This window comes from Mchenga conophoros, linkage group LG13 (assembly GCF_057382185.1).
Source record: "Mchenga conophoros isolate Kocher_MC1m ecotype Shallow Benthic linkage group LG13, M_conophoros_male_GT1.1, whole genome shotgun sequence".
Lineage (NCBI taxonomy): Eukaryota > Metazoa > Chordata > Actinopteri > Cichliformes > Cichlidae > Mchenga > Mchenga conophoros.
Genome location: NC_140538.1, coordinates 5,719,078 through 5,745,616, shown reverse-complemented (window position 1 = coordinate 5,745,616; position 26,539 = coordinate 5,719,078). Strand labels below are relative to the sequence as shown.

General features: G+C 41.0%; 2 protein-coding genes across 6 annotated transcripts; one reads left to right on the top strand and one right to left on the bottom strand.

The window, feature by feature from the left end:
- Positions 1-110: 110 nt before the first annotated feature.
- plekha3 (pleckstrin homology domain containing, family A (phosphoinositide binding specific) member 3) lies at positions 111-19,732 on the bottom strand. 2 transcript variants are annotated; one of them, XR_014894789.1, is made up of 9 exons: positions 19,378-19,432; positions 13,288-13,404; positions 13,045-13,194; positions 10,160-10,281; positions 9,737-9,841; positions 8,641-8,684; positions 4,991-5,085; positions 4,225-4,633; positions 111-2,862 (listed from the first exon to the last, which is right to left on the bottom strand). XR_014894789.1 is itself a non-coding variant. In XM_085296156.1 (8 exons), the coding sequence occupies exons 1-8, from the start codon at positions 19,415-19,417 to the stop codon at positions 4,524-4,526; spliced, it is 783 nt and encodes a 260-aa protein (XP_085152282.1). In that variant the 5' UTR covers positions 19,418-19,732; the 3' UTR covers positions 111-4,523. The 2 variants fall into 2 exon arrangements, 1 of the variants encoding a protein (XP_085152282.1); XM_085296156.1 differs by having other exon boundaries at positions 111-4,633; positions 19,378-19,732.
- On the top strand, positions 18,553-25,790 carry LOC146560738 (kelch-like protein 10). 4 transcript variants are annotated; one of them, XM_085296153.1, is made up of 5 exons: positions 18,553-18,684; positions 21,285-21,771; positions 22,762-23,355; positions 25,106-25,255; positions 25,491-25,790. In XM_085296153.1, the coding sequence occupies exons 1-5, from the start codon at positions 18,665-18,667 to the stop codon at positions 25,788-25,790; spliced, it is 1,551 nt and encodes a 516-aa protein (XP_085152279.1). In that variant the 5' UTR covers positions 18,553-18,664. The 4 variants fall into 4 exon arrangements, with proteins under 4 accessions (XP_085152279.1, XP_085152281.1, XP_085152280.1 ...); XM_085296155.1 differs by lacking the exon at positions 18,553-18,684 and adding an exon at positions 20,086-20,354 and having other exon boundaries at positions 22,762-22,821; XM_085296154.1 differs by lacking the exon at positions 18,553-18,684 and adding an exon at positions 20,086-20,354 and having other exon boundaries at positions 22,762-22,950.
- Positions 25,791-26,539: the final 749 nt, after the last annotated feature.

The window sequence follows — 26,539 nt, the reverse complement described above, 5'->3', positions numbered from 1 at the left end:
AGCTCCTATTAAAAGTCTTAAACTGCTGTTGATTTATGGGCAGGTAGTATATGCATGCGTGTTAAAGGTCTATATAAACCCTTAAATATGAAAGGAAAAAAAAAACCACCTTCAGTTTCAAACATTTCTTTATTCAGACAATGAAAATCTGATCTGATACAACCACTTACGTCACTCAGAGACAGTTAAGGCATGAAAATCTCTGCTGGTTTGGCCACAACAAATACAAAATAATCCGCAAGAAGAAAAAAAGAGATTTGGGAGTAACTCAGGAGTGTAATATTTAAGCTTCTCTCTCTCTCACATCAGAGCTTGTTGACTGAGGTGTTTAAGGGCAGGATATTTATTTATTTATTTATTTATTTGGGGGGGGGGGGTTTCCAAAGAATCCTGAACACATGAATCTACAGCTAAACAGTTTGCTTAGCATGGAAATGTGGAAAGGGCGGCTTACACGTAACACAGTCAGCCTCCCCGTACTTGCAAAGATGACTCATTAAGATATGGGCGGGATCTCAATATCTGGATGCAAAAGAACAGCAAGAAAAACATCTTTATATTTATTTTAAAATTCATATATCTAGAGTTTGTAATATTCTTCTTACATAGCTCAGCAAATATATTCTGATGAGTTCTCTCCCCTGCATTCATCAGCTCATTGTTTATGCATGGTCTACGGCTTCTCTGGGCACAGGGGCATGGATGCTCCCACCTCCTGCTCTTTGAGAAATTCCCAAACCAGCCGAGAGCCACAATCTCTCCTGAGTGTGCTGGATCTGCCCCTGGAAGTCCGAACTATGTCAGCTGGCTCTTTCAATTCAGAGAAGCGGTGTCAACTGTATTCTGTCGGTCATTAACTGAAGCTCACGACCATAGGTAAAGGTAAATCTAAAACTTTTTTAAAAATTCACTGTATTAATAAGTGATTCAATAATAAAAAAAATTAAAAAAAAGTCCAGTTTTTGATCGATTTAATCTATCATCTGTGTTATTGGACAGAAAATGGATCATATATGAGGCCCAAATATGTCCCGAACCAGCCGGTGGACCACGTCAGTAGTCAGAGAAGCAAAAGCTCATTAAGCGTTGTTGTCGTGCTATCACGTCTGAAAATTTGGCAAAATGTAGACTTTATTTTATATGGGCCCACACAATGATCAAATACAGATCTACCAGCTCTCTGCAGATGAGAGTAACATCACAGGTCAGTGACAGGACATGAAGCTAACATCCAAAGTTTAAACTGTGTGCAGCTCTGATTATACACAGGAAATGCACCTCTGGGTCTTCATCACAGAGAGTGAACAGACATTCGAGTAGAATAATACACAGAAGAAAAGTTTCAAGAAGTTTTCATATATTTAAGGCTGCAGCTTTCAAAGTTTCACAGCCATCACGATTTCCAACACGCAGTACCATTGTCACTATAATCCACTTATTTAGTTCTCAAATATTTTTTTAAAAAAAGACTCTGGAGTGCAAAAGTCACCACATGAAAGAAAAATGGATGTTAAGGGAAAGTACTGTAAAGTTACTAGGAAAACTGTCTGTTTCAAAACACCCACAAAATTCACAAAGCTTAGGATACAACAGACGTGGTCCATCTAAATTGGCACGAGTGACGTTAAGGTAAACACAAACGCACTACGGCATCAAATATTTGGGGGGTTTTTTCAGTTCAGTATTCTGCCGGGAACGTTGGTGAGCATCACTGTGTTTGCTTTGTTTTCACATGACTACTTTTTCTGTGTTTGAACAACAACGCAAGCGTGGCGTGGCGTGACACGACACTGTGCAGACTTCAAAGGTGATGTGTGAAGATTTGGGACAGCCTTCCTCGTCTCTCACACACGCACACAAATCTAAATGTCTTCTTCCACTCAATGTGTCACTTTGACCTTTAGAGTGTCTGAGCCACAGAAAATTATATATCTTGTGTTTTTTTTTATTTTCTGGTGGTGAACACTGTTTATCCTGCTGTGGATACTATCTGAAGGCAGTTTTTCAAATGGCACAAACACGTTTTTTCCTCCTTGCAGCTCCTCAGAAAGAAATTTACAAAGACAACACTTTGCAAACAATACATCATCGTCTGAAACGTTAAGCTTTACATATTTTTAAAGTTTGATAAGGTTTTGGGAATCAACATGTGAAAATCAAACACTGTAAACGTTTGATCACCAGTGTGGCTGCAGTTTTTAGATGACTGCTGCTGTCTCCTTGCACTCGCTCCTCTGCGACGCCGCTTGATCGCCTCTCGTGTGTCTGAACAGTTATACTTCTCATGATTTTATACTTTCAGGAAGTGAACACAGTCACAGGGAGGCAAATCTGGGGAGTTAGACAGGTGGTGAGCGAAGCCTGAATGTCTGTGGCTGAAAATCCCCACAGTTCAGATCGTTGCATCTGAATCTCCTCCCTCAGACACCTCAGGATGTTACAGCAGAACTCTGTATCCACAGCCTTGTGCTGGGGAACGAATCCATGATGCACAACCAGATAAATGTTGAAAAAAAATGCAGAGCGTTCTTCTAAGTTTCCTCAACCTGATGTGCTGCCTTTGGACTTGGAAACTCTGGTCTTTGACTGGAAACTGCTTGGTCATAGCTAAAGATTCAGCTCTCATCACCAACGATGATCATCCACAAACTCTGGATCAGTTTAAAGTAAAAGTTGATGTTCGTTCTTTGCACTAATGTGAGGTCCATGGTGAAGTCACACAGTGAGAGTGGTCAGAATGGAGGAAAGAAAAAGACATGCTGAAAATGACCTTAAAGAGGAGATCAGATCACAGTAAGGTTCAGATAAGGTTTTTGATTTTTACGCTTCAGTTTCCGGAACCTTCTCCAGTTTTCCGTGAAGCTGAAAATGACAAAAACAAAAGAGAAACGATGTTGCCAGTGTTGGAAACGCAGGACTGTAAAACAGACTATATGTCAGTTTATACACAACACTTTGGTTCTCTCATTTGAAAAGGCTGGATAACAAGTGTGACTGACTGGGATGTGGCATCTGTGGTGACTCTCATTCTCAAAAGGCAAAGTTTTTATCCGCCACCATTCGGTTGTTTTGAAGAGAATTTTGATGAACAAGTGATGAATGTGACCAAGAAACAGAGGACAAATAACTGAAAAGTCATAAGTCTACGAGTGCACCTGGATGATTCTCCTTTCTGACTTTAGTAAATTACAAAACGACCTTCACAGTTCCACAAAGACTAGGCAGCACAAAGAGTCGCCCCCTGCTGGCAATCAAAAGGAATGCAGCTTGAAGGCACTTCCGCCTCAATTAAATCCCAAAACTGAATCCATCTTCTAAAACATCTCCTAATCTGACACAGTGACCACACACACAAATATAATATGACCTGAGCTAGCATTAATGCTTCAGTCATGTCAGTGACCGATTGCTAAAAAGCTCAGTTTTCATATTCACCCTAAAATGAGTGGTGTCAGGGTCACATCTTCAAGGAAATAATTAAGAAATTCAAAGATTTGCTCACATTCCCAGCTAGATTATCTGAAATTTAGTATTTCTGTTCACTTGTCTTAAGAGTTTAGGTGAAACTCGGCTCAAAACGAGGACAAGCTGCAAAGAGCGTAACACGGTCCAGGCTGAGCATGACCGCCTGGAAAAAGAAAGGTGGCAGCTTTAATGCAGGTGATTATGTTTTGGCAAACATCTGAAGACACAAGCAGACTCGTTAAAGCAGGGACGGAGAGTGATGGAGAACGTTTTTTTTTTTTTGCCTTTGCTTTCGGCAATGAGCTCAGCTGGAGGCCTGGAAGAAGAACACAGAAGACGGGAGGAAAGAAGTAATTTGGGGCTCTTTAGGAAAAGCCAGAAAAATAGATGCTTTTGCGTCACAGTTGCTGGATTTCAACATCCTGTCTAAGTGCCACTGAACAAAACTTTTGGCTCTGCGGTCAGTTTTTGGATGCACAAACAAACCTCAGAACACAACAAACCTTCAGTACATTCTGATTAAAGCAGCCCTGGCATCTAATTGTTCCAGAAACCAGGAATTCATAGTTCATCGTGTCCACACTGCGTCATGGAGCTGCCTGATACAATCATCTGGTTCCAGCTGAGGAAATTCGCTGGATCGACTGGGGATACTTACAATTTTCCTTGAATCCAGGATGTGGACTTCAAGTACAACTACATGACTACAAAAGTATCCATGGTTAAATCTGAAAGGTTAACAGTGTGGAGTCCTCTCACCTCATCAGGTTAAAGCTTCATATAATTCATACTCTCAATTTCTCGAACTTCAGCTTGGGACTGAATTTCCGTCAGTCTAGTGTATACTGTGCAACTGAAAGACTTCATGAAATGAAAGCTAATGAATCCAAAGTGCTTTTGTTTGGCAATTAGCTGAGAAACAGCTTGTGAAGGACGTTCCTACAACGAAAATGTTCATCCTTGGTGTAATGGTGTCAGTATCTCAGCAAATAATGATCTGGTGGCGTTTGTGACATCTTCTAGAGTTTATCAGGGTTTGGATGGGCATCTTGGGGTCTTCAGATGGAAAGGTCAGTGTCTGTGTCAGTGGGCGTGGTCTTTGGGCTCACACTGCCTGCCCTCTCCTCGGGAATGGAGGACGAGTCACCGTTGAGAGCAGGCAGCAAACCTGGAAAACAAAACAAATATATTAACAGGTGGGTCGCTTTCATTCAGGATTCTCAAAATCGAGTTACACAGCGGAAAGTGCAGAAAGCTACAAAGAACGTAGTTAAACCACTCACTGAAACAGCCATTGGTAAACTCAACCAAGGGTCATACAGGCTTTAACTCTCAGTACTGAATACAAAACATGTTTTCAGCTCAGTTGTAAGAATTCATATTGAATGTAACTATACCTACTTATACTAATTAGCTCATATAATATCACTTAAAAACTTAATGTGTTTAAGTCTCTCTACTATTTTCTCTTTATTTAGTTCTGAAGTGTCACTTATGCAGACTATAAAAAGATGTTATGTCTTACGTTCAGTATCATAAACCGAGCTGTCAGAGTTGGTACGGTTTCTCCGCTGAGTTGACCTTTGACCTCCACTCACGTACTCCTTCAGTACACCTGACCTGAGGAGGAGAAGTAATGAAAAAGATTGAGAGAAACTGAAAACTTTCTCACCGCAGTAGTGTTATTTAACAAGTGTGTCTTACAGCTGTAATTTAATGGGGAGGTTTTGTGAACAGTAAAAAAAAAAGTCATCCACAAATATTTACCCCTATTAGCCAGAAGGAGAACAAAACTACCAAGAAGTAAAAGGAAGAGATGTTTGGACATCTCTGCTCAGACTGCTGCCCACAGGACCCTGACAAGCAACAATGCAAGCTTTAGCTGCCCTCAAACAACAACAACGGAGAATCTCAGCTGATAGGATTTAGCAACAGTGTCAAACAAATTCTTCTCCAAACTTGAAATATTTTCAACTATTGTGTGTTTGTCTGACTTCCCAATACTGTGGTCCCCGCCAACCTTGACAGAAACATGGTTAGGCGGTTAGCCACCGCATACAGCATTTGCTTCAGTATTGTTTAATTTCAGTCATGGCATCTAGTGTCTGCTTTATTTCCAAATCTAAGAAATGGACATTTATACAGAAACTTCTTTTTTCCCCAAATCATTATGTTTTGAAATTATAGAATTACACTGCTGATGCAGCACAGCCTGTCACGCATCTGCACTGCAGTCAAATGAGCCTTTGTGTGGCAAATGTTTATGTCTAGATTGGAAATAAGGCAGACACTAGGTGCCATGGTCATTAGAATTATGGAAAGGCAGCTTATTAGGTGCTTTTCCATAATACTAAGACTGCCTTATTTCAGCAATTACCAATCACATTTGATATAACAAGCAAAAGTGACATCGGACTCGACAGTCCTGTCCAGTTAGAGATCAAACTGCAATCAGAATCGTGCTAAATTATATAAATAAACATTTCTAATGCTAAAGAAGTCCTGAACATGTGAGAAGAACTCTTACATATTTATACGAAGCTTCCAACTGATTCCAGCTTAATTATCAGTTGTTGAAACAATAACAAAATCTGTAAAAATAAATGAACTATCTAGACTGTCAACTGCTCCTTTACAGAAAGCAAGTTTATTAAACTGATAACTGAGTTAGTTATCAGCTGATCAGAGTTAGTTCAGTTATTATTAATTATTATTGTGTTTTTTCTTCTTATTATTATTATTATCAATAAATAATATCATTACTATATTCAGGGTTTGTTGAAGAAAAGCAGCCAGTGAGTGAGTTATGTGACCTGGGATTTCTGCAGTCCAACTACAACAGAAAACCCAGAGTTGCCTCCAGTTTTCCATTAAACCTGCTTCTGGAGCAAAGCCCCGCTTCCATCTGAGACGATGCAGGAGCATTTGCTCATCACACAATCAGACTCCAAAACACAAGAACATAAACAAGCTGTCGTTACTCATTAAATAAATGCAATATATAATCTTCATAATACTGTACAATTTCCACTCAGACCACTGGGCTGCTTCATAGCCACTCACTGTCGTAGACATTATTACTGCACTCATATTAATCTGTCAGTCTTGTGACTCAGCACTATCACACTGGACTTTACAGGTTGTGCTGTAAATATTTAGTTTCATCCTGATGTCTCATGTGTTCAATTCCACATCAAATCTCACATAAAACCTTTTTTTTTTCCACAATCATGAGTTTAAATTTTATCGCTTGCTTTGCTTTTTGTCCTCTTGACAGAGAATGACATCCTCTGAAAGTTAAATGAACCAGCAACAAAAATGAAGGGACCTTTAAATCCTCACAGTCATTTTCATTCAACAGATTTGAGAAAACCTAAAGAACTAGTTTGGTTTCTGAGAAACTGGTGAAGAGCCGTTACATTTGATTTGTAAAGGTCAACAACAACAAAAATTAAAATATTCAGTTTATTTTTTGCATGGTGTGTGAACAGCTTCCCCCCAAAAGATCCAAGACACAAGTACAGAAGGAGTAGAAACTGTTGTAAAGCGGAGTGACGTATGAACACTTAACCTTGAAGTAACCAAGTGAGGTGTTACAACTTTTCACAGGTGTGACAGGGTTAATGGGTAGTTAGGTGGGTCATTTATTTTTTGTTTTAACACTGTGGACAAATTTTTGGTGTAATTTTCTATGTGCAAAGTGATGTTTCGCAGTGAAGTGGTGCTCACGAGAACTAGCAGACACCTGAGACCCAAACTCACGATGAAAACAACTAAACTGACATTTTGTGAGGTTGACGCTTTTGTGCCCAAAACATATTACTGATAAACAATAACTGAATATTGTCATGGGAAAAGTAAATAGTATAGGCATCATTAACACATAAAGCTGTAAGGAAAAAGGAAAAAGGTTTCCTGTACAAAATCTAATGGAGTCATAAATGAACCCACTCAGTCATTTCAGTGGCTAAAATAGCAGTCACTTGAGGGTTTAACAGGTTTTATTTGCTTTAATAATACCTGCTGTCTATGCTAGGCATTAATGTCAGCAGATTTTAAATCACTAAAGTGAACAAATGAAGTTGAGTCTGATAAATATCCTAACATCTATTTCATTCTTATGTGATGCAGCAGTCATCAGCAATTGAAAAAGCACTTACTTTATAATTTTAACATCTCCCAGTAACAGATGTATGTAACACCATTACTTTAAAAAGTGTCCTGCCATGCATCTCAGTCCAACCATTGGAACGAGACTTTTTACAGAATCCATCAACAAAACATGATTTTTTTTTTTTTTTAAAAAGGCAATCATGCTACACACAAAACAAGTCACTTTGTTGAATTAGCTCTCAGGTAGATGGTGACTCTGCTGTCAGAAGGTGACGTGTGTGCAAAGCACTGCACACGGACTATAAAATGCCAATATGTGACAATAATAATTAGTGTGTGACGTGTCCATCCTCCAGTACTCTTCAGTACCTGCTGTAGTAAAGTCTACACTGAGTTGTGCCAGTTCAGATTGACATATTTAAAATACTACATTTCTGCCTCCTGGAGGCCAAAATCAGCATTCCAGTAATTCCTTTCTTATTTGGAGAACAGGGTCAGATTGAAAGCTTGTACAAATTCAAAAACTTTCACGTAAAAGTCTGCTTCCTGTCCAGGATGATTTTTCAGTGTCTGTACTGAATAATTTTACTTTAAGTAGTAATACTGAAACAATGCTGTGCATGTTTGTATCTACTTTATTGTTCTTTAACTTCCTCCTAAAAATTCTAGTTTGAAAACTCTGATCGAGTCTTTGCCTCAGACTAAACGATCCACCCTAAAACCAGCTTATTACTTTTAAATCTGTGAAAACACATTGAATTGAATTGCTTTTAAAGGCAAGTTGTAACACAATGCTGTAACTGCAAGGCATTGTGTGCATGATATTATGATTGGAGGCTGAGCCTGCATAAAAGTTTGAAGCTAGAATCGCCCCTGGTGCATCCAAGGGTTTTTTTTCCCACGTAAAGATCTTTGAACAACATGTTTGTAATAAATATGCTTCATAAACAAACTTGAGTATAGTCTACAAGAAACTTTAAATGTGACTTTGAATGAATTTAAGTCACCTCTTTTTTGTTACAACTTTAAATTCATGATGGTTTGTGTACGTGTTTCACTCACCTGTCAAAGCTGTATGTTCCAGGGTGACTGATTGACCGCTTCATCTGTACAGAAAGTGACACATTTGGTCATTTAGATTTTTTTTAAGTTCAATTAAAACCTGATAACAATTTCAAGACCTTCACTTTTGTTTTTGTTCTAAATATCTCTGATCCCTCGATGAGCTGTAAAATGAGAAAACATTTAGACTTTAAGCCATTTTGTTAACTTTTTATTTCCATCTGGCACGTCTAAATAAAGACCTGCGTCTTGAGCATTATTGGAATTATTCTGTTGCAGATTAAGATTTTTTTTTATTATGCCTGTAGGTATTGGTATTACAATGTTCAAAGTACAGTGAAAAGAATACAAAATAAGTAAAAGGAAATGAAAAGTGTCTGAGACTAAAAATGGAAATTGACTGAACAGTTTGATCATTTTTGTGCATTGTGTGAGGGTAACCTGAGTGACTGGTGCACCTTTCAAAATACAAAACAGAGTCATCACCTTATAAAAAAAAGTATTGGTCTGTTTATAAATGAAACAAGTAAAAGATCAAAGTAACATTTTTATTGAATTCTGTTCGATTTCTTTCTTACTGTAAAAATATAGTAAACTAATCAGTGAAGATAACATTTTGCTCGAGGTCAAGTGTTTTCTTAACCTCTCCTGTCACGTCTGCTTCAATGTTTTACCCTGAGTGTATGAGTACAAAATAAAATCTACAATAAAACAATTATGCCACACTGTTATTTGCCAAGTCTACAACTACACAATATTTCTATCCAATTACAGAACGCCTAATGACTCTGGTTTTGTGCACCAGAGCACTCTGTACTGCTGAACATCACGGGCACATTGTGAAACTCGAACAAACCATAGGAATATAAATGAAAAAAATCGGTCGTGTCAACAAAGATACAAAATTGTATTTTATTTTACGGAGGATGTTTCTTCTTGAATATTATTACTCATGTTGTATTAAACATCTTTTATCTACTGTAACTGAATAATTAAACAACTTTTGAGTTAGAGAAAATAGATATTATTGACCTTTTTTTTTATTAATCTAAACCTAAATTACAGGCTTTTGATTAGCTAGAGAAGGTGAAATTACCCTTTCAGGAGGTCGGAGGTCAGGAGTCAAACTGTGATTGGCCAAGGTCATACACTCCTCCAGAGTCCTGATGAAAGTGGCACATGTGGCACTGAGGAGCGAGGCCTGAAGACACACAGACGAATAACCAATCATCTTTTTTTTTTTTTTTACTCACATACCTTCAAGCTTCAAACTGAGAAATAATTTTGATTTAATTTTAGACATCTTTCTGCCTGATGGGTCTTTTGTGTGCACTAAAGGTTCCTTTTTTTTTTTTTTTAAATGGTAAAATGCCTCCTTTTTAAATAATTTCTTTCACATATACACAATAAAGCAAAATAATATCATTTAAGTACTGAAAAAAGAAACTCTTATAATTTGAGTCTAACTTTGAAATATTGTAAAGATAAGTTTGAGGTAAAAAGAACCCCCGTTTCTTACCTCAGAAGTCGGCGCGGTCTCTGAGTCAGCGCTGTACTGTGATTGGATTGTTTGGACCTGCTGGACGAGGAGGTCACAGTACAGGCGGAGTTCAGACATTTTTGTCTTCAGACAGTCTGGACCTGACAGACAGAAGTGTTGGGTTCAGGAAACTAATAAATGTGTACCTGAATCAACTAAATGATGCCACTGTTCACTTCTGTTTTATGTTAAAATATTTAAACAACTAGATTTCCATGATAATGTACATGGAAGGGTTGCAGAGTTGGACGACCCTTCTCCATGTCTTATTCGATTTTGAGATGACCAATAGTAGGGCTGCCACAAACAATTATTTTGATAGTCGACTAGTCACCGATTATTTATGCGATTAGTCGACTAATCAGATCATCATCCACTGGACGTAAAACTACAGCTTATTGCACCAGCAGCATCTGCTCTTATATATCATTAGCTTACAGCTTTAAGCTTTTAAGGTGCTAACTAAAAATAAAGACAAGATGATAGTTTATTCAATTTTAATGAAATTTGCAGATTGTTTCGGTAAAGTTTAATAAACTCCTTGCTATCTAAAATATAACAGGACACCGGAGTATATTCTCCAGCATCTCACACTTCTGATAATCAGCTGTCTGCTTGACATTTATTCAGCTGTGTAAAAACTATAACTTTAATCTCAGCCAAACCGATTTACTCAGGAACAAATAAAATACAAAAAAAAAAAAAAAAAAAAAAAAGCCAAACAACAACATTTTTAATTTATCTAAGTGACTCATATATATTTAACCTGAGTCGCGAAAGACGGCGGTGGGTTTGAAAACAATTTGCCGGGAGTCCGGTGTTCTCACGGCGCTAGTGACCTAGCCCCCGGCTAGCTATCGAGCTAGTGGGTAACAGACGTCTCCGAAAACGTCGGAGCGCTTTTGAAAATATGTGGTGTCCTGATAAACTGAGCCGATATTTGAGGTTTACACAGCTACATTCTCGCCTGAAAATATGTTAAACGTTTATTTTGTGACCCAGAAAGAATAATAAGAGTAATATTAAAACTAACTAGCTGCCGCCATTGTTGGAAACTAAGCTGGGCCGCGCTATGAATTCTGGGACACAGCTGCTTCTTCTTCTTCGGGGTTTAACGGCAGCTGGCATCCTTGTACATGCTGTGCTGCCATCTTCTGTTTCAGTCCGTTATTACACTCTTAAATCCTGCTATTATTCCTGCGTCTTTTGCGATCTTACAAAGCTTCAAACGACACGTCGACTATTAAATCAGTCGTCGACGATTTTGATAGTCGACGTAATCGTGACAAGTCGACAAATCGTGGCAGCCCTAACCAATAGTCAATATCACTATCCACACTCCGTAATGCATATTGTGTCAAAATAAAATCAAAAAACACAACAGTAGTCTCTCACAGGATGAAAGACACTGAGCAGCTTATTTTGCAATTCCAGAATGAAATAAAGTAATATCAACAGGAGAATCATGTTCACATACAATAATGAATGGTTAAGTCTGTAATTAATGACCACAGGTGGACAGCTAAATGGCTAAAATGATAAGTCATAGCTGAGGATGCACCAAGGAACCTGGGAATCATTCCTTACAGTGTTTAAGGTAGACCTGAGCATTGTATGGCCCTGGCCTCATGTGGCCTTTACCACACAGCTGTCAAATAGCTCAACCTGGGCAAAGCGTTAAAAAGCGTCTGGGGCCTGAGGGCAGAAATTTATGAGATTTTATGAGAAGAAATGTGAGGACATTCCAGAGCTCTCAGATGCAAAAAGACAGCTCTTTGATTTGCTGTTGATGCAACTGTCCTTCATTTTTCCACCTCATACTTTGATCCTGACTGAGTAAAATAGTAAAGCATTTTGTATAAAGTTAAAGGTCTTTAAATTTTTTCAAAAACAATACAATTTGTTCGGTTTGTTTTGGGAATGTTGATTAAACAGTTATGAAAGGCTGGAGTTTTTATTATGTCTATATCATGTTTTTATTGCCTAATTGTAAAAGCCACTGCTACTGCTACCAGCAGCAGTTTATAAAGAGATAAAATTAATATTGAGCACAACTAAATTTAACTCATTGGTGTAGCCCTTCACAACAAAACCAGTTTCTTGGGGAAAATAATTGTCCATCCTGGTTTAAGGCAACATCAGGCTTGACCTAAATATTGCTTTCCTAACTTTAAAAAATAAAATAAAACTAAATATAAAACAAGACAATACATGCAATACAAACATTACTAATCTAGTTTGTAAGATAAAAAAATAACACCAGGACCAGGTTATATAAAACAATCTCATTAACATGCTGCATACTGCTGTCATCTGCAGTTGCTGTTTCTCCTTTTTATAAACCTCCTCATTTAGCAAACAAATCATATACAGAGCTGCCAATAGATAGCAGAAGTGAAATATTTAATCAAGCTGTTTATAAGGTGCTGTTACTGTAAATGTAACAAAAAGTGTAATAAAACTCTCACTTTATATATTGTCTCTCTGACCAAACACAATGACCGAGCGCGAGAGATAAGCCAAAGAATTACGGTGGTCTGAGTCTTTCAATGGTGTCGGCTCACCTGACCTCAGCTTGCAGTCTTTGTAAACACGCAGATAAAACTGCTGGTGTAGCAGCTGTTAAATATCTCTGAACTGCTAACCATTTCCTCTTAAGTCTCTCTATGCCACATCAGCTGTCCCGTGGCTGACATGTGGTGAAGTACGCACAGAATAACATTGAACTAGCAGACTGGGCTGCTTGTTCTTTTACTTTGTAATTTATTCTAAATTGTTGCTGACTGAAATGGTTTCCAGTTTTTGTTAGGTAATTTTCCCACGGATCAATCCTGAGAAAAAAAGAGCAGACATTGCAGACTTACCTTTGTGTTTGTTACTGTCCAGTGTCCCAGCTTTGGATGACCCCAAAGCCACGAGCCACCTCTGCCTCTCTGCAGCGTTCACAGCTCGTACGTAGAAATGCTGTTCACCAGGGATTATCAACTCTAGACGGGTCGTATCTGTCGGATGAACTGAGACATAAAATATGAGGAGCGTTAGTGTGATGGATATGTTTGCTTTTGTGACACCATGAGAGAGAATGGGTGAGATATAGAGGAGCTAACCTTTAATGTCACATACGGACATCTTGATGGATCCTTTGCTTCCTTTGCCAACATCGTCCTCGCTGTCGTAATAAGAGATGACTCCGTTCTCTAAGACGAACCAGCGAGGCTGCCATCCTGAAGATAAAAAAACTTACATGTTTAATACAAAAAAAAATCAATGACAACACTGACTTTATAATTCCATGATTTTTTAGGTTTTATATATTCTCAAAATTGCACCCGAGTTTTGTTTATTTTAAAATGATATTTAGTTTCAATTTTACAGTTTAACATTTGTTTTTGTTTTTTTTTTAATTTTAATTAAAAAACATGATGTAGCAAAAAAAGGTTGGTTATGGAACAAAAACATGCATAACAAAAAACAAAACAAAAACCTAAACAAATTTTTTTTAAAGATTCTGGCACTAGATTGTGACACAGAGTAAAATTTATTTAGTTGCAGTTTTAAACAAGTAAAATGTGTCTTTCGCAAACCTGGAAATTTCATGTACAGCCTGGACAGTCAGAATTTTCAAGGCCAATATTGATATCTGGTGATCTAAAAATCTGCTATATATGCTGATATTTTTCCCCTTTTTAGACATTTTCCCACTAGTGGGCAAACTATGCACCATCAACATCAATATTTCTCCCGTCACTTCCTTCCTTACTTTTTAAACTTTCATTTTTTGGCTGTTATCAGTGCTGATAAGGATATAATGGCCAATAATCATCTGTTGTAAACATGAAGTTATGATGGCTCAAAAAATGAAAAAAAAAAAAAAAAGAACATAAAAAGACTGACCTTGATATTTGCATCTGCTATCAGCCACATTCCTATTTTAAACATTGTAATTTAGTAAGTGGTACATCCCTATTTATTATTGCCCAGTAGGTTTTCTTGATTTGACTGGTCAACAACAAGAGAAGATAGTGATCAAACTCATGAAAGCCCCTTTCTGAATTTTCCAACTCTACAAGGCAGAGGACGTTGCTGAATATACTCTATCTTATCGCCTTAACCCGATTGTTTAACATCCACAGATATTCAGTTTACCATTAAATATGACAAAGACAGGGGCCCATACTTAGAGGTTGAATCAGTGCATTTTGAAGCCAAAAATCTTGACCATTTCCTGCTTCAAGTGTCTGAACTCTAACTCTGACTATAACCGTTTTTGGCAAGGGATCATACAATGAAGTGAAAAGGGAAATTTAAGTCTCTTTAGAAATGTCCCTTCAGAGGAGATTGTTCTGATGACATTCAGTTTCCAACTGACAAAAAGCAGATGACAGTGGGAGTGTTTGAGGTCACAAGCAGTGTATAGTTTGTCCTCCGCCACTATTATTAATAGACATGTTATGCTGGCATCATTAAGGTCAAACACCACTTCAGGTCCTGTTACCATGCAGCTGGTTTACATCAGAAGATACGTCCCTCAGTGGTTGTGTGTGGCTGTCAGTTCTCCTCTGAGCAACATTTAAGTTAATGCTATAAATACCTGGCTCCGCCCTGGAGCCAGGCCCGGGGAGGGTGCCCGAGGGCAAGCGTCTGGTGGCCGGGCCTTAGTCCATGGGGCCCGGCCGGGATCAGCCCGAAGAGGAGACATGGGCCCATCCTCCCGCAGGCCCACCACCCGCAGGAGGTGCCATAGGGGTCGGGTGCATTGTGTGCCGGGTGGCGGCCAGGAGCGGAGGCCCTGGCGGACTGACCCCCGGCTGCCAAGACTGGCAATAGGGACATGGAATGTCACCTCTCTGGTGGGGAAGGAGCCTGAGTTAGTGCGTGAGGTTGAGAGGTACCGGCTAGATATAGTCGGGCTCACCTCCACACATGGCTTGGGCTCTGGAACCAGTCTCCTGGAGAGGGGCTGGACTCTGTCTCAGTCTGGAGTTGCCCCTGGTGAGAGGCGGCGGGCTGGGGTGGGTATTCTAATATCCCCTCGGCTTGCTGCCGGTATGTTGGGGTTTTTCCCGGTGGACGAGAGGGTTTGTTCCATGCGCCTTAGGGTCGGGGAACGGGTCCTGACTGTCATCTGCGCTTATGCGCCAAGTGGCAGTTCAGAGTACCCAGCCTTCTTAGAGTCCCTGGGGGGGGGGGGGGGGGGGGGTGCTGGAGGGTGCTCCACCTGGAGACTCTGTTGTCCTGCTGGGAGACTTCAATGCTCACGTGGGTAACGACAGCGAGACCTGGAGGGGCGTGATTGGGAGGAACGGCCTCCCTGATCTGAACCCGAGCGGTGCTTTGTTATTGGACTTCTGTGCTAATCACAGTTTGGCCATAACGAACACCCTGTTCGAACATAAGAGTGTCCATAAGTGCACGTGGCACCAGGACGCTCTAGGCCGTAGGTCGATGATCGATTTTGTAATCGTATCAGCAGACCTGCGACCATATGTTCTGGACACTCGGGTAAAGAGAGGGGCTGAGCTGTCAACTGATCACCACCTGGTGGTGAGTTGGATCAGGTGGCGGAGGAGGACGCTGGACAGACCTGGTGCACCTAAACGCGTAGTGAGGGTGTGCTGGGAACGTCTAGCAGAGGCCACAGTCCGCGAGATCTTCAACGCACACCTCCGGCAGAGCTTCAACAGCATTCCGAGGGAGACTGGGGACATTGAGTCCGAATGGACCATGTTCAGCGTCTCCATTGCCGAAGCTGCTGCATTGAGCTGCGGCCGCAAGGTGGTTGGTGCCTGCCGCGGTGGTAATCCCCGAACCAAATGGTGGACACCAGAGGTGAAGGGAGCCACCAGGCTGAAGAAGGAGTCCTATCGGGCTTGGTTAGCCTGTGGGACTCCGGAGGCAGCGGACAGGTATCGACAGGCCAAGCGGAATGCGGCTCGGGCAGTGGCTGAAGCAAAAACTCGGGTGTGGGAGGAGTTCGGAGAGGCCATGGAAAAAGACTTTCGGACTGCCTCGAAGAGATTCTGGCAAACCGTCAGGCGTCTCAGGAGGGGAAAGCGGTGCTCTACCTGCACTGTGTATAGTGCTGGCGGAGCGCTACTGACGTCGACTGAGAAAATTGTCAGGCGGTGGAAGGAATACTTCGAGGACCTCCTTAATCCTACTGACACGTCTTCCGAGGAGGAAGCAGAGTCTGGGGATGAGGGGAATGACCCGCCAATTTCCGGGGGCGAGGTCACTGAGGCAGTTAAACAACTCCTTGGTGGCAGAGCCCCTGGTGTTGATGAGGTCCGCCCCGAGTTCCTGAAGGCTCTGGACGTTGTAGGGCTGTCCTGGTTGACACGCCTCTGCAATGTTGCGTGGAGATCAGGGGCAGTACCTGTGGACTGGCAGACCGGGGTGGTGGTCCCCATCTTTAAGAAGGGGGACCGGAGGGTGTGTTCCAACTACAGGGGGATCACACTCCTCAGCCTCCCTGGGAAAGTCTATGCCAGGGTGCTGGAATGGAGAGTTCGTCCGCTAGTCGAACCTCGGATACAGGAGGAACAATGCGGTTTTCGTCCTGGTCGCGGAACACTGGACCAGCTCTTTATCCTCTCCAGGATACTTGAGGGTGCATGGGAGTTTGCCCAACCAGTCTACATGTGTTTTGTGGACTTGGAGAAGGCATTCGACCGTGTCCCTCGGGGTGTCCTGTGGGAGGTGTTGCGGGAGTATGGGGTGTCTGGCCCATTGCTACGGGCCATTCGATCCCTATACAACCGTTGCAAGAGCTTGGTTCGCATTGCCGGCAATAAGTCGGACTCGTTCCTGGTGGGTGATGGGCTCCGCCAGGGTTGCCCTTTGTCTCCAGTTCTGTTCATAATTTTTATGGACAGGATTTCTAGGCGCAGCCAAGTGGCGGAGGGCTTTCGCTTCGGTGGCCTCAGAATCTCATCTCTGATTTTTGCAGATGATGTGGTTCTGTTGGCTTCATCGGGTGAGGGCCTCCAGCTCGCACTGGAACGGTTCGCAGCCGAGTGTGAAGCAGCGGGAATGAGGATCAGCACCTCCAAATCTGAGGCCATGGTTCTCAGCCGGAAAAGGGTGGAGTGCCCACTCCGGGTCGGGGATGAGTTCCTGCCCCAAGTGGAGGAGTTCAAGTATCTCAGGGTCTTGTTCGCGAGTGATGGGAGAAGGGAGCCGGAGATCGACAGACGGATTGGGGCTGCGGCTGCAGTAATGCGGACGCTGCACCGGTCCGTCGTGGTGAAGAGGGAGCTGAGTGTAAAAGCGAAGCTCTCAATTTACCGGTCGATCTACGTCCCTACCCTCACCTATGGCCACGAGCTGTGGGTAGTGACCGAAAGAACGAGATCGCGGATACAAGCGGCGGAAATGAGCTTCCTCCGAAGGGTGGCTGGCCTCTCCCTTAGAGATAGGGTGAGAAGTTCGGCCATCCGGGAGGGGCTCAAAGTAGAGCAGCTGCTGCTCCACATCGAAAGGAGCCAGCTGAGGTAGTTCGGGCATCTGACAAGGATGCCCCCTGGGCGCCTCCTGGGTGAGGTGTTCCAGGCATGTCCCACCGGGAGGAGGCCCCGGGGCAGACCCAGGACACGCTGGAGAGATTATATCTCTCGGCTGGCCTGGGAACGCCTTGGTGTTCCCCCGGATGAGCTGGAGGAGGTGGCTGGGGAGAGGGAGGTCTGGGCCTCTTTGCTTAGGCTGCTGCCCCCGCGACCCGGCTCCGGATAAAGCGGATGAAGATGGATGGATGGATGGATGGCTATAAATACATTCACTCAAGTCCTGTATTTAAGTAGCTCATTTGCTACTTTAAACTCTACTCTATTACATTTTAGAGTTTACAGTGATAAACATTTACTACATTTATAGTTCCTTTGCTCTAAACTGGGAGCTCCATTTCTGGCATCCTTGGTGTGATATATCCACTAATATTTCCTTCTTAGGTTTAGACACACAAATGTATTTAATTTTATTTACTCTGTGAAGACCCACTCGACCCCACCTTCTTTTCAGTCTATGTGTGTGTTTATTTCCATTGAGCAACACCGGCAACATCTCGGCCTTCTGTGCAGGTCCGCTATTAAAGCTCTTAGAGCTTAGTTGATGTGTAGTTCTCTTCCCTGAGAAACATCCTTTGGATTTTGGTTTCTTGCACTAAACAAGATTCCATACACAAGCACTTTAGTCATCGATTCACTTACACCACTGACCATAACAGCTATACACAGCAATTAGCTCACCTACCTACTTTGTCATTTGATTTGACAAATATAATGCTTTTTATTGGTATTTGTATGCATCTACCTTTCTGTCAAGCCTGCACAGCCCAGTTTGTGCAACCATGACAACAGGGAAAACTACTGGCTCCAGCAAATATGAAATCTACCAAAGCTGAGTTTCATATAATCTAACTTGAGGCCTTTGGATCTGAGGAATGGCTGAGATGCCTTAAAAGCACGTTGGTGCACCGCAAAGAACTAAATGCACTTTCCAAGAAGAAGGTGAATAATTTTAAGACAGCAGCATTCACCAAAATGACCTTGTTTTGTTTGATTTGCAAACATACACCACCACTACCACCAACAACAACTTTAGTTTAATGAAGATATTCAAAACATACTTGTAATTTGTGTAATGTGGCTATTGTAAATTGCTGAATTATTATGACTTTTGCCAGTAAACCTGGCATGCAGTGGAGATTGAATAACTCTGCTTCCAACTGTCTCTAAAGATCATGACTTTTAAATTCTTCAATGCTTTAATTTAATTAAGCGCTAAAGACCCATGTGTAGGTAAAACGGTGAACATAATAAATGCCGAAACTTGTATTTACTGTTTCTCCACGTCTAATTACTTGGAATACTTTGATAGCTCAGCATTTACAATCTAGTGATGTCTTACATTTCACCATGTCGACAAGGTATATCATGACTTTTAATGCTTTAACTAAGTTTTTGCAGCAGTACCTTGGCATTGGCATGACGCTGATTAGCAACATAATTCTGACAAAATAAATCCAACATTACATTAATTTACAACCAAAAACAGCAGCCGCACAGTAACATGTACAGTTTTAATTTAATATTAGCTTGTTAGCTAACCTGCTAATTTAGAAACTTGTAACATATATAAAATTGGCTGACATTATTCAATACTAACACGGCTAGTTCAAATCAGTTTTTAGAAAGACTCACCTGTCATGTAGTTCGTCCATTTGTAAAGTATCCCCTCCATGTCTTCGTTTCACATCGGCTAACGTCGCTAGCCTTTTCCGTAGCCAGGCTAGCTGCAGCCGAACACTAGCTATATGTAGCTAACGGTCGCAGTAACCCTTGGTTTTCTGTGTAGCACCGCTGGTTATGTAAAACATGAATGAAGCGTTTGTGGTTTGTGACAGCTGAATGACAGCGTCAGCGGGTAAAAATAAAGCTGAGGTGTTGATTTGTTCTGAGCTGCTCGGAAACTCGACGGCTAACTTCTGGCCACTCAGCTGATGGAGAAAAATGTCAACAAACCACCAGCTTCTCTACGGAGTCCCGGAGCAGCCATTCCACATGAACGCAAAAATACAAAAAGGAAATTTGCTTTGAATTTACGCAAATATTTATTTTTTTCAATTTTATGGTCGTTTCAGTTAAAATATATAATTTTTTCTTCTACATTTATTTAATATCTGTTTTTGTCGCTGATATTTTTTATAAATATTTTATTTGGCAAAATATATTTATGTACGTTCCTAAAAAATGCAAGGCTTGCAAAATGTCATACATACAATTGAATTTACTAAGGTAGAAATTGTGATTTTGTAATACAATTTGGTTTATTTGTAATCCTTTCCCCGATTAATTAACGGAAGAACAGAATGAAGCACTATGATTTTCAAATATAAACAGACTAGTGACACTTTCCAGGCAGCATAAGTTAACGTAATCGGTAATTTAGACAAAGTACCTTACAAAGTGTAGGCAGATCTCTAAAGGAAAACACTAAACAGGAGATTTTTGAGAAGTTTAAACATCTTGAGTAACATCTGAATAATGAACAGCACCTGTAGTACTGTCTTTAGTGAGCTTTTTCTGGAGGGACAGTTGTGTGACTCTGTGATCCGAGCTGGAGATGTTGAGTTTAAAATTCACAGGATCATCCTCTGCAACTGCAGTGCATACTTCAGGTGAGCAGGCCTGTGTTGTTTGGCTGTGGTTTGGTTCTGCATTTATCCTACTTCAAAGCTTTCATGTAACACAGTGCAGCAGGTATTGGGAGGTTTCAATGTTACACTGTACTTTTTGATCACTAGAAATGTTCTGGAGCAATTTTTAGGGGGAAAAAATCAGTCCTGTATTTTTATTTAGTTATTTATTTTGGGAGGTTTGTTGGGATACACATATAGTATAGGTTTGTGTTTGACTCCACAATGAGCCTGTAAGAGGTAGTTTGAAAGATTACAGACACTATAAACTGGCTTTCTCATGATATTTCATCAGCACGACAACAGCAGCAGCAGTTCTAATAAAGTTGTGCACAAACTGGCCTGCACCAAAAGGACCACATCAGTGGTGATATTAGCTGTGCCTTCACCAGTTTAGCTGAAATTGTATGTCTAAATAGGCAGGTAATCAATTTAGGGCCAGACTGAGAGGTGGCCAATGATATGCCATTTCTGTTGCAGTGGGACATTTCCGCTCTTTCCAATTCTGTCTAGTCAGTAAATTTGATAATGTGAAATTCAGTTATTATATTTGCAGCTATTTAATGCCTGCTGTCCCCTGTCGCCCTAACCCTGTTACTGTATAGGAATATTTGCTACAATGCCTAGACAACTCTATATCCTTCTGTCTGTCTAAACATAGCAGCAATGCTGAATGTTTTTCTGGACATGTCTGAATAGATGACCTTAAATAGGAGACTGCCCATTTGAAATCAAGTCATTTTAGATTTTTGTTACTTTAATTTCATATCTCTTTGATCACAGCTTGCTCAAGTAAGCATGCAGCTGAAAAATTCTACAAATGCTATTTAACTATGAGCTGCATGACATCAGGTACTTTTTAAGTTCCATGACAGAGAGACAATGTGAAAATGTTGATCTGAATCTGCACAGGGATCTCTTCTGCTACAAACCACTACCATCAAACAAGGTCTACAACTTCCCCACTGTGTCTCCAAAAGTAATGAGCCTCATTTTGGAATATGCCTATACCCAATCTGTTGTGGTGACGGAGGACAATGTACTGGAGCTGTTGGTGGAAGCAGACAACTTTATCGTGACTGGCGTCATTCAAGCCTGCTGCGACTTCCTGGAGAGGAAGCTTTGTGTAAATAACTGCGTCAGTATCTGCAATCTGGCACACTTACACAACTGTCCTGACCTCAGGGGAAAGGCCTATCTCTATATCCTCCATCACTTTGAAGAGGTTGGTGCACTCTCCTTGGAGTTCCTGCAGCTCTCTGTGCAGCAACTATCAGATCTTATCGAGAAGGATGAGCTCAATGTGAAGCAGGAGAGCACTGTGTTTGAGGCCATTCTCAGATGGATCAACTATTCCCCTGTGGAACGTGGGTGTGACATGCCCGCACTGCTCAAGCAGGTAACTGAAAATGGGATATCAATTTAATTCCTCCTCTAAGTGCATTTATTTTGTTTATTACTCAGTGAGGGGCTGTTGAATGAATGGTAAAGTTTGAAAGTATAGAAAGTAACTTCCGCTGTAGCACTTTGAATTAGGAATAAAAAATAAAGCATAAGCTTGATGCCTGATGCAAAAAAAGAAGTTTGATTGTACACTATTGTGTTTACAGAGTTGGGTGTCCAGGCCGCCCACCTGCTCACCCATCAGCCTTTTACGGCTGACGTGTAAAAAGCTAAAATTGCAATGGCAAAATTACTCAAACTTAAGGCTTGGTAATAGAGTTAATGTAGGAAAATCATTCTTCTTCATTCTTAATCACATTGGGGGGGGGGGGGGGGGGGCTATTTCTAATTCACTTGGGAGTGTGCATCAGAAGGTGCTCATCATTTAGTCCTTAATAAATTGTCAAAGTATTATTTACACTTGCGTCCAGATAAAACTGGCCGTTGTTTTGTAGTTTCAGAAGTGCATTATTGATAATCTGTCTGAACTGCACTTTAGCTTTTCTGACAGAAAAGTTGACTATGCCCATAGTGTTCTGCCAGAACTTACTGACTGGTCCTTAGGCATTTACAACAGGACACACCCTCATTGTGGGACCTGTTTCCACAGCAGGAGGTTACTCAGTGCTTAGATAATGGCATTGACACTTGACTGTGGCACCCCTGCTTGTTTGGAGCTAATGCCATGACCTGCCATTGCTGTTTGGCAGGTGATGCTGTGGCTCTTTACAGGTAATGTTAGGGTCTTTAAGGGCAATGCCACAGCTGATTGGAGGCGATGCCAGGAGCTACCATAGCTATCTGGGTGATTCCATGACATTTTGATTATAGAGATAGTGCTATACTTCACTAATGTGTGGTGGCATGGTGGCTACGTCCAACTCTTATATACAGTCTAATGTTGTATTTCTTGCCTTTTTCCCTTATGATTCTTGTTTTCATCCAGGTCCGCTTACTATTAATGCCCACTGAGTACTTGGTTGACACTGTGAGCAGAAATGATCTGGTGAGTAGTAGTCCGGCATGCATGAATATGGTAACCACTGCCATACAGATGCTAAATGAGTCCAATATGGAGAGACCTCTGACCCAAACACGCCTGCCGTCTGAAGTCTTATTGGCCGTTGGTGGATGGGTGAGTCATTTCCCAAGTGACAAGATTGAGTTGTACAATGTCCGAGCTGACCACTGGGTGCCGCTGAGCTGGAGACACAATGCTTCTCTGGGATTCTACGGTTGTGCTTACCTCAATGGATGTATTTATTGCATTGGAGGTTTTGATTTCATAAGCTATTCAAGTCATGTGAGAAGGTTCAGCCTCACCAGCCAAACCTGGACAGAGGTGGGCTCAATGCATGAAGAGCGGGGCTTTCTCAGTGTGGCCACACTGAATGGCTGCATATATGCTATGGGAGGGTGCCGAAAACAAAAGAAACTGAAAACTGCAGAACGATATGAGCCTGACACCAACCAGTGGACTATGATTGCATCGATGCACAAGCCCAGGACAGAAGCTGGTGCTGCAACACTACACGGTAAGGTAAGTGGAATTGAGGTAGTGGAAGATCTCTGCCATGTTGGTTTTGTGGAGAAAGTGATGGACAAAGTTAACTGGTAATGCTAACAACCTTGGTTAACAAGCTGCGTCAATAAAATGTACAGTCAAATAATTCCATTAGAAATGCACCAAAAGATGCCAATGCCTTAATCTGTCAGTACACTTCCCAAAGCAGTCACAAACCCAAATTTTAGCTAGGACGCTATCCATATGGATTAGTTTTGGGGTTTTTTTGTCTTTTGTGTCTGGCTGTAAAAATGATTTTTAAGGCTATGTAGTTGGATTTACAACATATGGGGATTTATTATCTTTTGGAGCCAGCCAACCAACGAATTTATGCACTGGAACATGAGAGCACAGTAAAATATTACTTTTCTGTGAGCTTCCGTGCAAAAAAACATTTTTTAATAGTCTTATAAATCTGGCCAATGGGAGTAATTTTTAAAAAATGATTTTTTTTTTTAGAATAATGTCATGAGTATTGAGAAAGACATTCTTTCCTTGGTTGGTACTTTTTTTCTTGCAAACTTATAACAATCCTGCAAAGGATTGTTTTGGTTTTCTTGGTTTGGTTGGGATCTTTTTGTTAATTTAATCTCAGTAAATATATGTTTTTTAAAAAGAATATTATGGCTCGGCAATTTCTTTATTCCTGTTTTATTTGTTTTGCTTAACATGGCACTGATTTGCAAATGTACTTTTCGGCTTGAGGGCTTAATCATCACTGGACCTTTCTGTGGAAAATATGAATAGTTTATGAATTGTATCAGTTTTATAATATTTTTTAAAACTAAATATGTCTATTACCATTAATCCAACAGCTCAGGGAGAAGGTTAAGGTTACTTCACCCTCAGATCGTGAAAAATAGTAATTTTACAATTTCTGCATCCATATTTTCCAAGTCTGCAAAATACAGAAAATAAATGCAGCAAACCTCTGCTAAAACTAAATGTTTTAGGATAACACCATCATTTTTAGATTTTTACTACTATTATGCAAAGTAGCTACACAGAAATCTGATGAAAACATTTTTAGTTTTTCACAAGCGCATGGCACAACATAGAAGAGCCACCTCCACGGGACAAGACTCAGCAGTCCATCTGCATCTTAAGGATAAAGGACACTCTTTCGAGGATGCCAATGTTCACATTTTGCACAGAGAGGACAGATGGTTTGAAAGAGGAGTGAAAGAAGCCATTTATGACCACTGTGAGCGACCATCTTTTAACAGAGGCGGTGGTTTACGACACCAACTGTCTGCCATCTATAATCCAGTTTTGAGTTCGCTTCCCAGACGCCTTAATGCCCACTCACACCCTGGGCCATCTGACCTCAGGAAATCACATGATAGGGTGGGGCCAGGTTTCACAATGAGCTCACCTGAAACCCTGGCTGATTGTGACCCACACCCTCTTTCACACCTTGGCTCATGTAATTAGGTAGAGGATCATCAGGGGGTCCTTTGTCTCTTTTGGGGGGACACTCCCACAGGGCTTAAATCTGGGACTCTCCACCATTTGACTCTTAGAACTGAAGAAGCTTCTCGGATGAGAGGTGAAACGTCTTCAAGCAACTTAAAGAAATCCAGATGCTTTTCTTTCCAAGCTCCTTAGAATACGATGACATGGATGACTGAGAACCTTCAGACATTTTTAGTGTTTTTAAGTATTTTCTGGAAGCTGAAACATTTAATTCTATTAATTTTGACTTAAACATGATTTTAATTTCTAGGTGTACATTTGTGGTGGTCTTACTGGAGATGAACCTCTGTCATGTGCTGAGTCCTACAACCCTGACACCAACCAGTGGACACTGATCACACCCATGGAAACCGGGAGGACTGGGGGAGCCGTGGTCGCCTACAATGACGAAATCTATGTAGTAAGAAGAGCTTAAAACATACTCTTACTACGGACAGAAATTCAAACATGGAATGTTTACTGTACCTGTATTTGGGAGTCTGTATTATTTTCCAAGTACCATGTACTGGATTATTGGAATGTGATTTCTATAATTACCCTAGAATCAGATATTTTGGAATCTGGAGACCTATTTACTTTTTTTACAACAGAACATTTTTACGTTACAGACTGTAACAAGTCCTTTGTCTGCACAGGTTGGTGGCTTTAACGGTATCACTCAGTTGCGTAGTGTCATCGCATATGACCCAAGAACAAGACACTGGCGCAACGTTGCTCCCATGTTACACCCTCGCAAAAACTTCGGCATTGCAGTGCTGGAGGACCAGCTGTATGTGGTTGGAGGTTTCCACAATGGCGGCTCATTCTGCAATGTGGAGTGCTATGATGAAAAGACCAACAGGTGGTACATTGTCAGCGACAAAGGGATGACCCAAGGTGCTGTCAGTTGTTGCGTTCTGAAGCGACACCCTGATCTGACTGCTTATCTTTCATAATTATTTCACATAAAGAAATAAAGAAATACATTTTTCATCAATAAAAAACTGGCTGTTTTTCTGCTTAAGATCCTGAGGTCTGACATCCCAGTGAAAAAGTCTCTTTTAGCTGAACAGAGAACTTGAACTTTCTTTTCAACATGATGGGCATTGCAGCTTCCACGTTTTATGGCCACAAGGGAGGTTAACAGCTATGATATTAAGATCCCATTGGTAAAAGTCAAATCGTTTCTTCACTAATAGGTGATCCATTCAAGCCGCCATCTTCATCTCTACCACCAGCGTCTAGACTCCGGGGGGTCCTGCCCTAATCCCTATCACTGCTCCGATTCCATTCTGCCAGGATGGACTATCAGAGTCTAACTGGCAAATACCTCAAATTGAATTCTGCACATTAATAAATCATGTTCAGTTCCTTTGATTGATCTCTCCTTATTAAAATAAAGCTGATGTGTTTTCTGAAACCCAGTCTGTAGAATATATTCTGGCATTTAAATTTATAGCGTTTGAAATTATTTTGAAACACAGGAATTTACAATAGGAACCTGTAAATGAAATGCCCTTTATTTTGTTTGAAGTCGTTATGGCAGCATGAGAGGGCTCAACATCTCACTAAGGCCTTGATCACATGCCCAGACATCAGTCAGTGATCCTCTGGCAGCCCCAGCTCATGAAGAAAAATGTGTATTCCCAAATCAGTTGGTGAGTGGTTCCTGGAGGTTGCTACGTGAAATACTGTAGGGCACAAA

What these genes read in the sequence shown, in the direction of transcription:
- plekha3 (XM_085296156.1), bottom strand. Translation starts at nt 19,417, where the DNA reads ATGGAGGGGATACTTTACAAATGGACGAACTACATGACAG. An exon ending in ATGGACGAACTACATGACAG is followed by an intron (nt 13,405 to 19,377) that starts GTGAGTCTTTCT and finishes TTTTATCTTCAG; the next exon opens with GATGGCAGCCTCGCTGGTTC. An exon ending in AGACCGCGCCGACTTCTGAG is followed by an intron (nt 9,842 to 10,159) that starts GTAAGAAACGGG and finishes GTGTGTCTTCAG; the next exon opens with GCCTCGCTCCTCAGTGCCAC.
- LOC146560738 (XM_085296152.1), top strand. Translation starts at nt 20,221, where the DNA reads ATGAACAGCACCTGTAGTACTGTCTTTAGTGAGCTTTTTCTGGAGGGA. An exon ending in AACTGCAGTGCATACTTCAG is followed by an intron (nt 20,355 to 21,284) that starts GTGAGCAGGCCT and finishes GAATCTGCACAG; the next exon opens with GGATCTCTTCTGCTACAAAC. An exon ending in ACAATGACGAAATCTATGTA is followed by an intron (nt 25,256 to 25,490) that starts GTAAGAAGAGCT and finishes TTGTCTGCACAG; the next exon opens with GTTGGTGGCTTTAACGGTAT.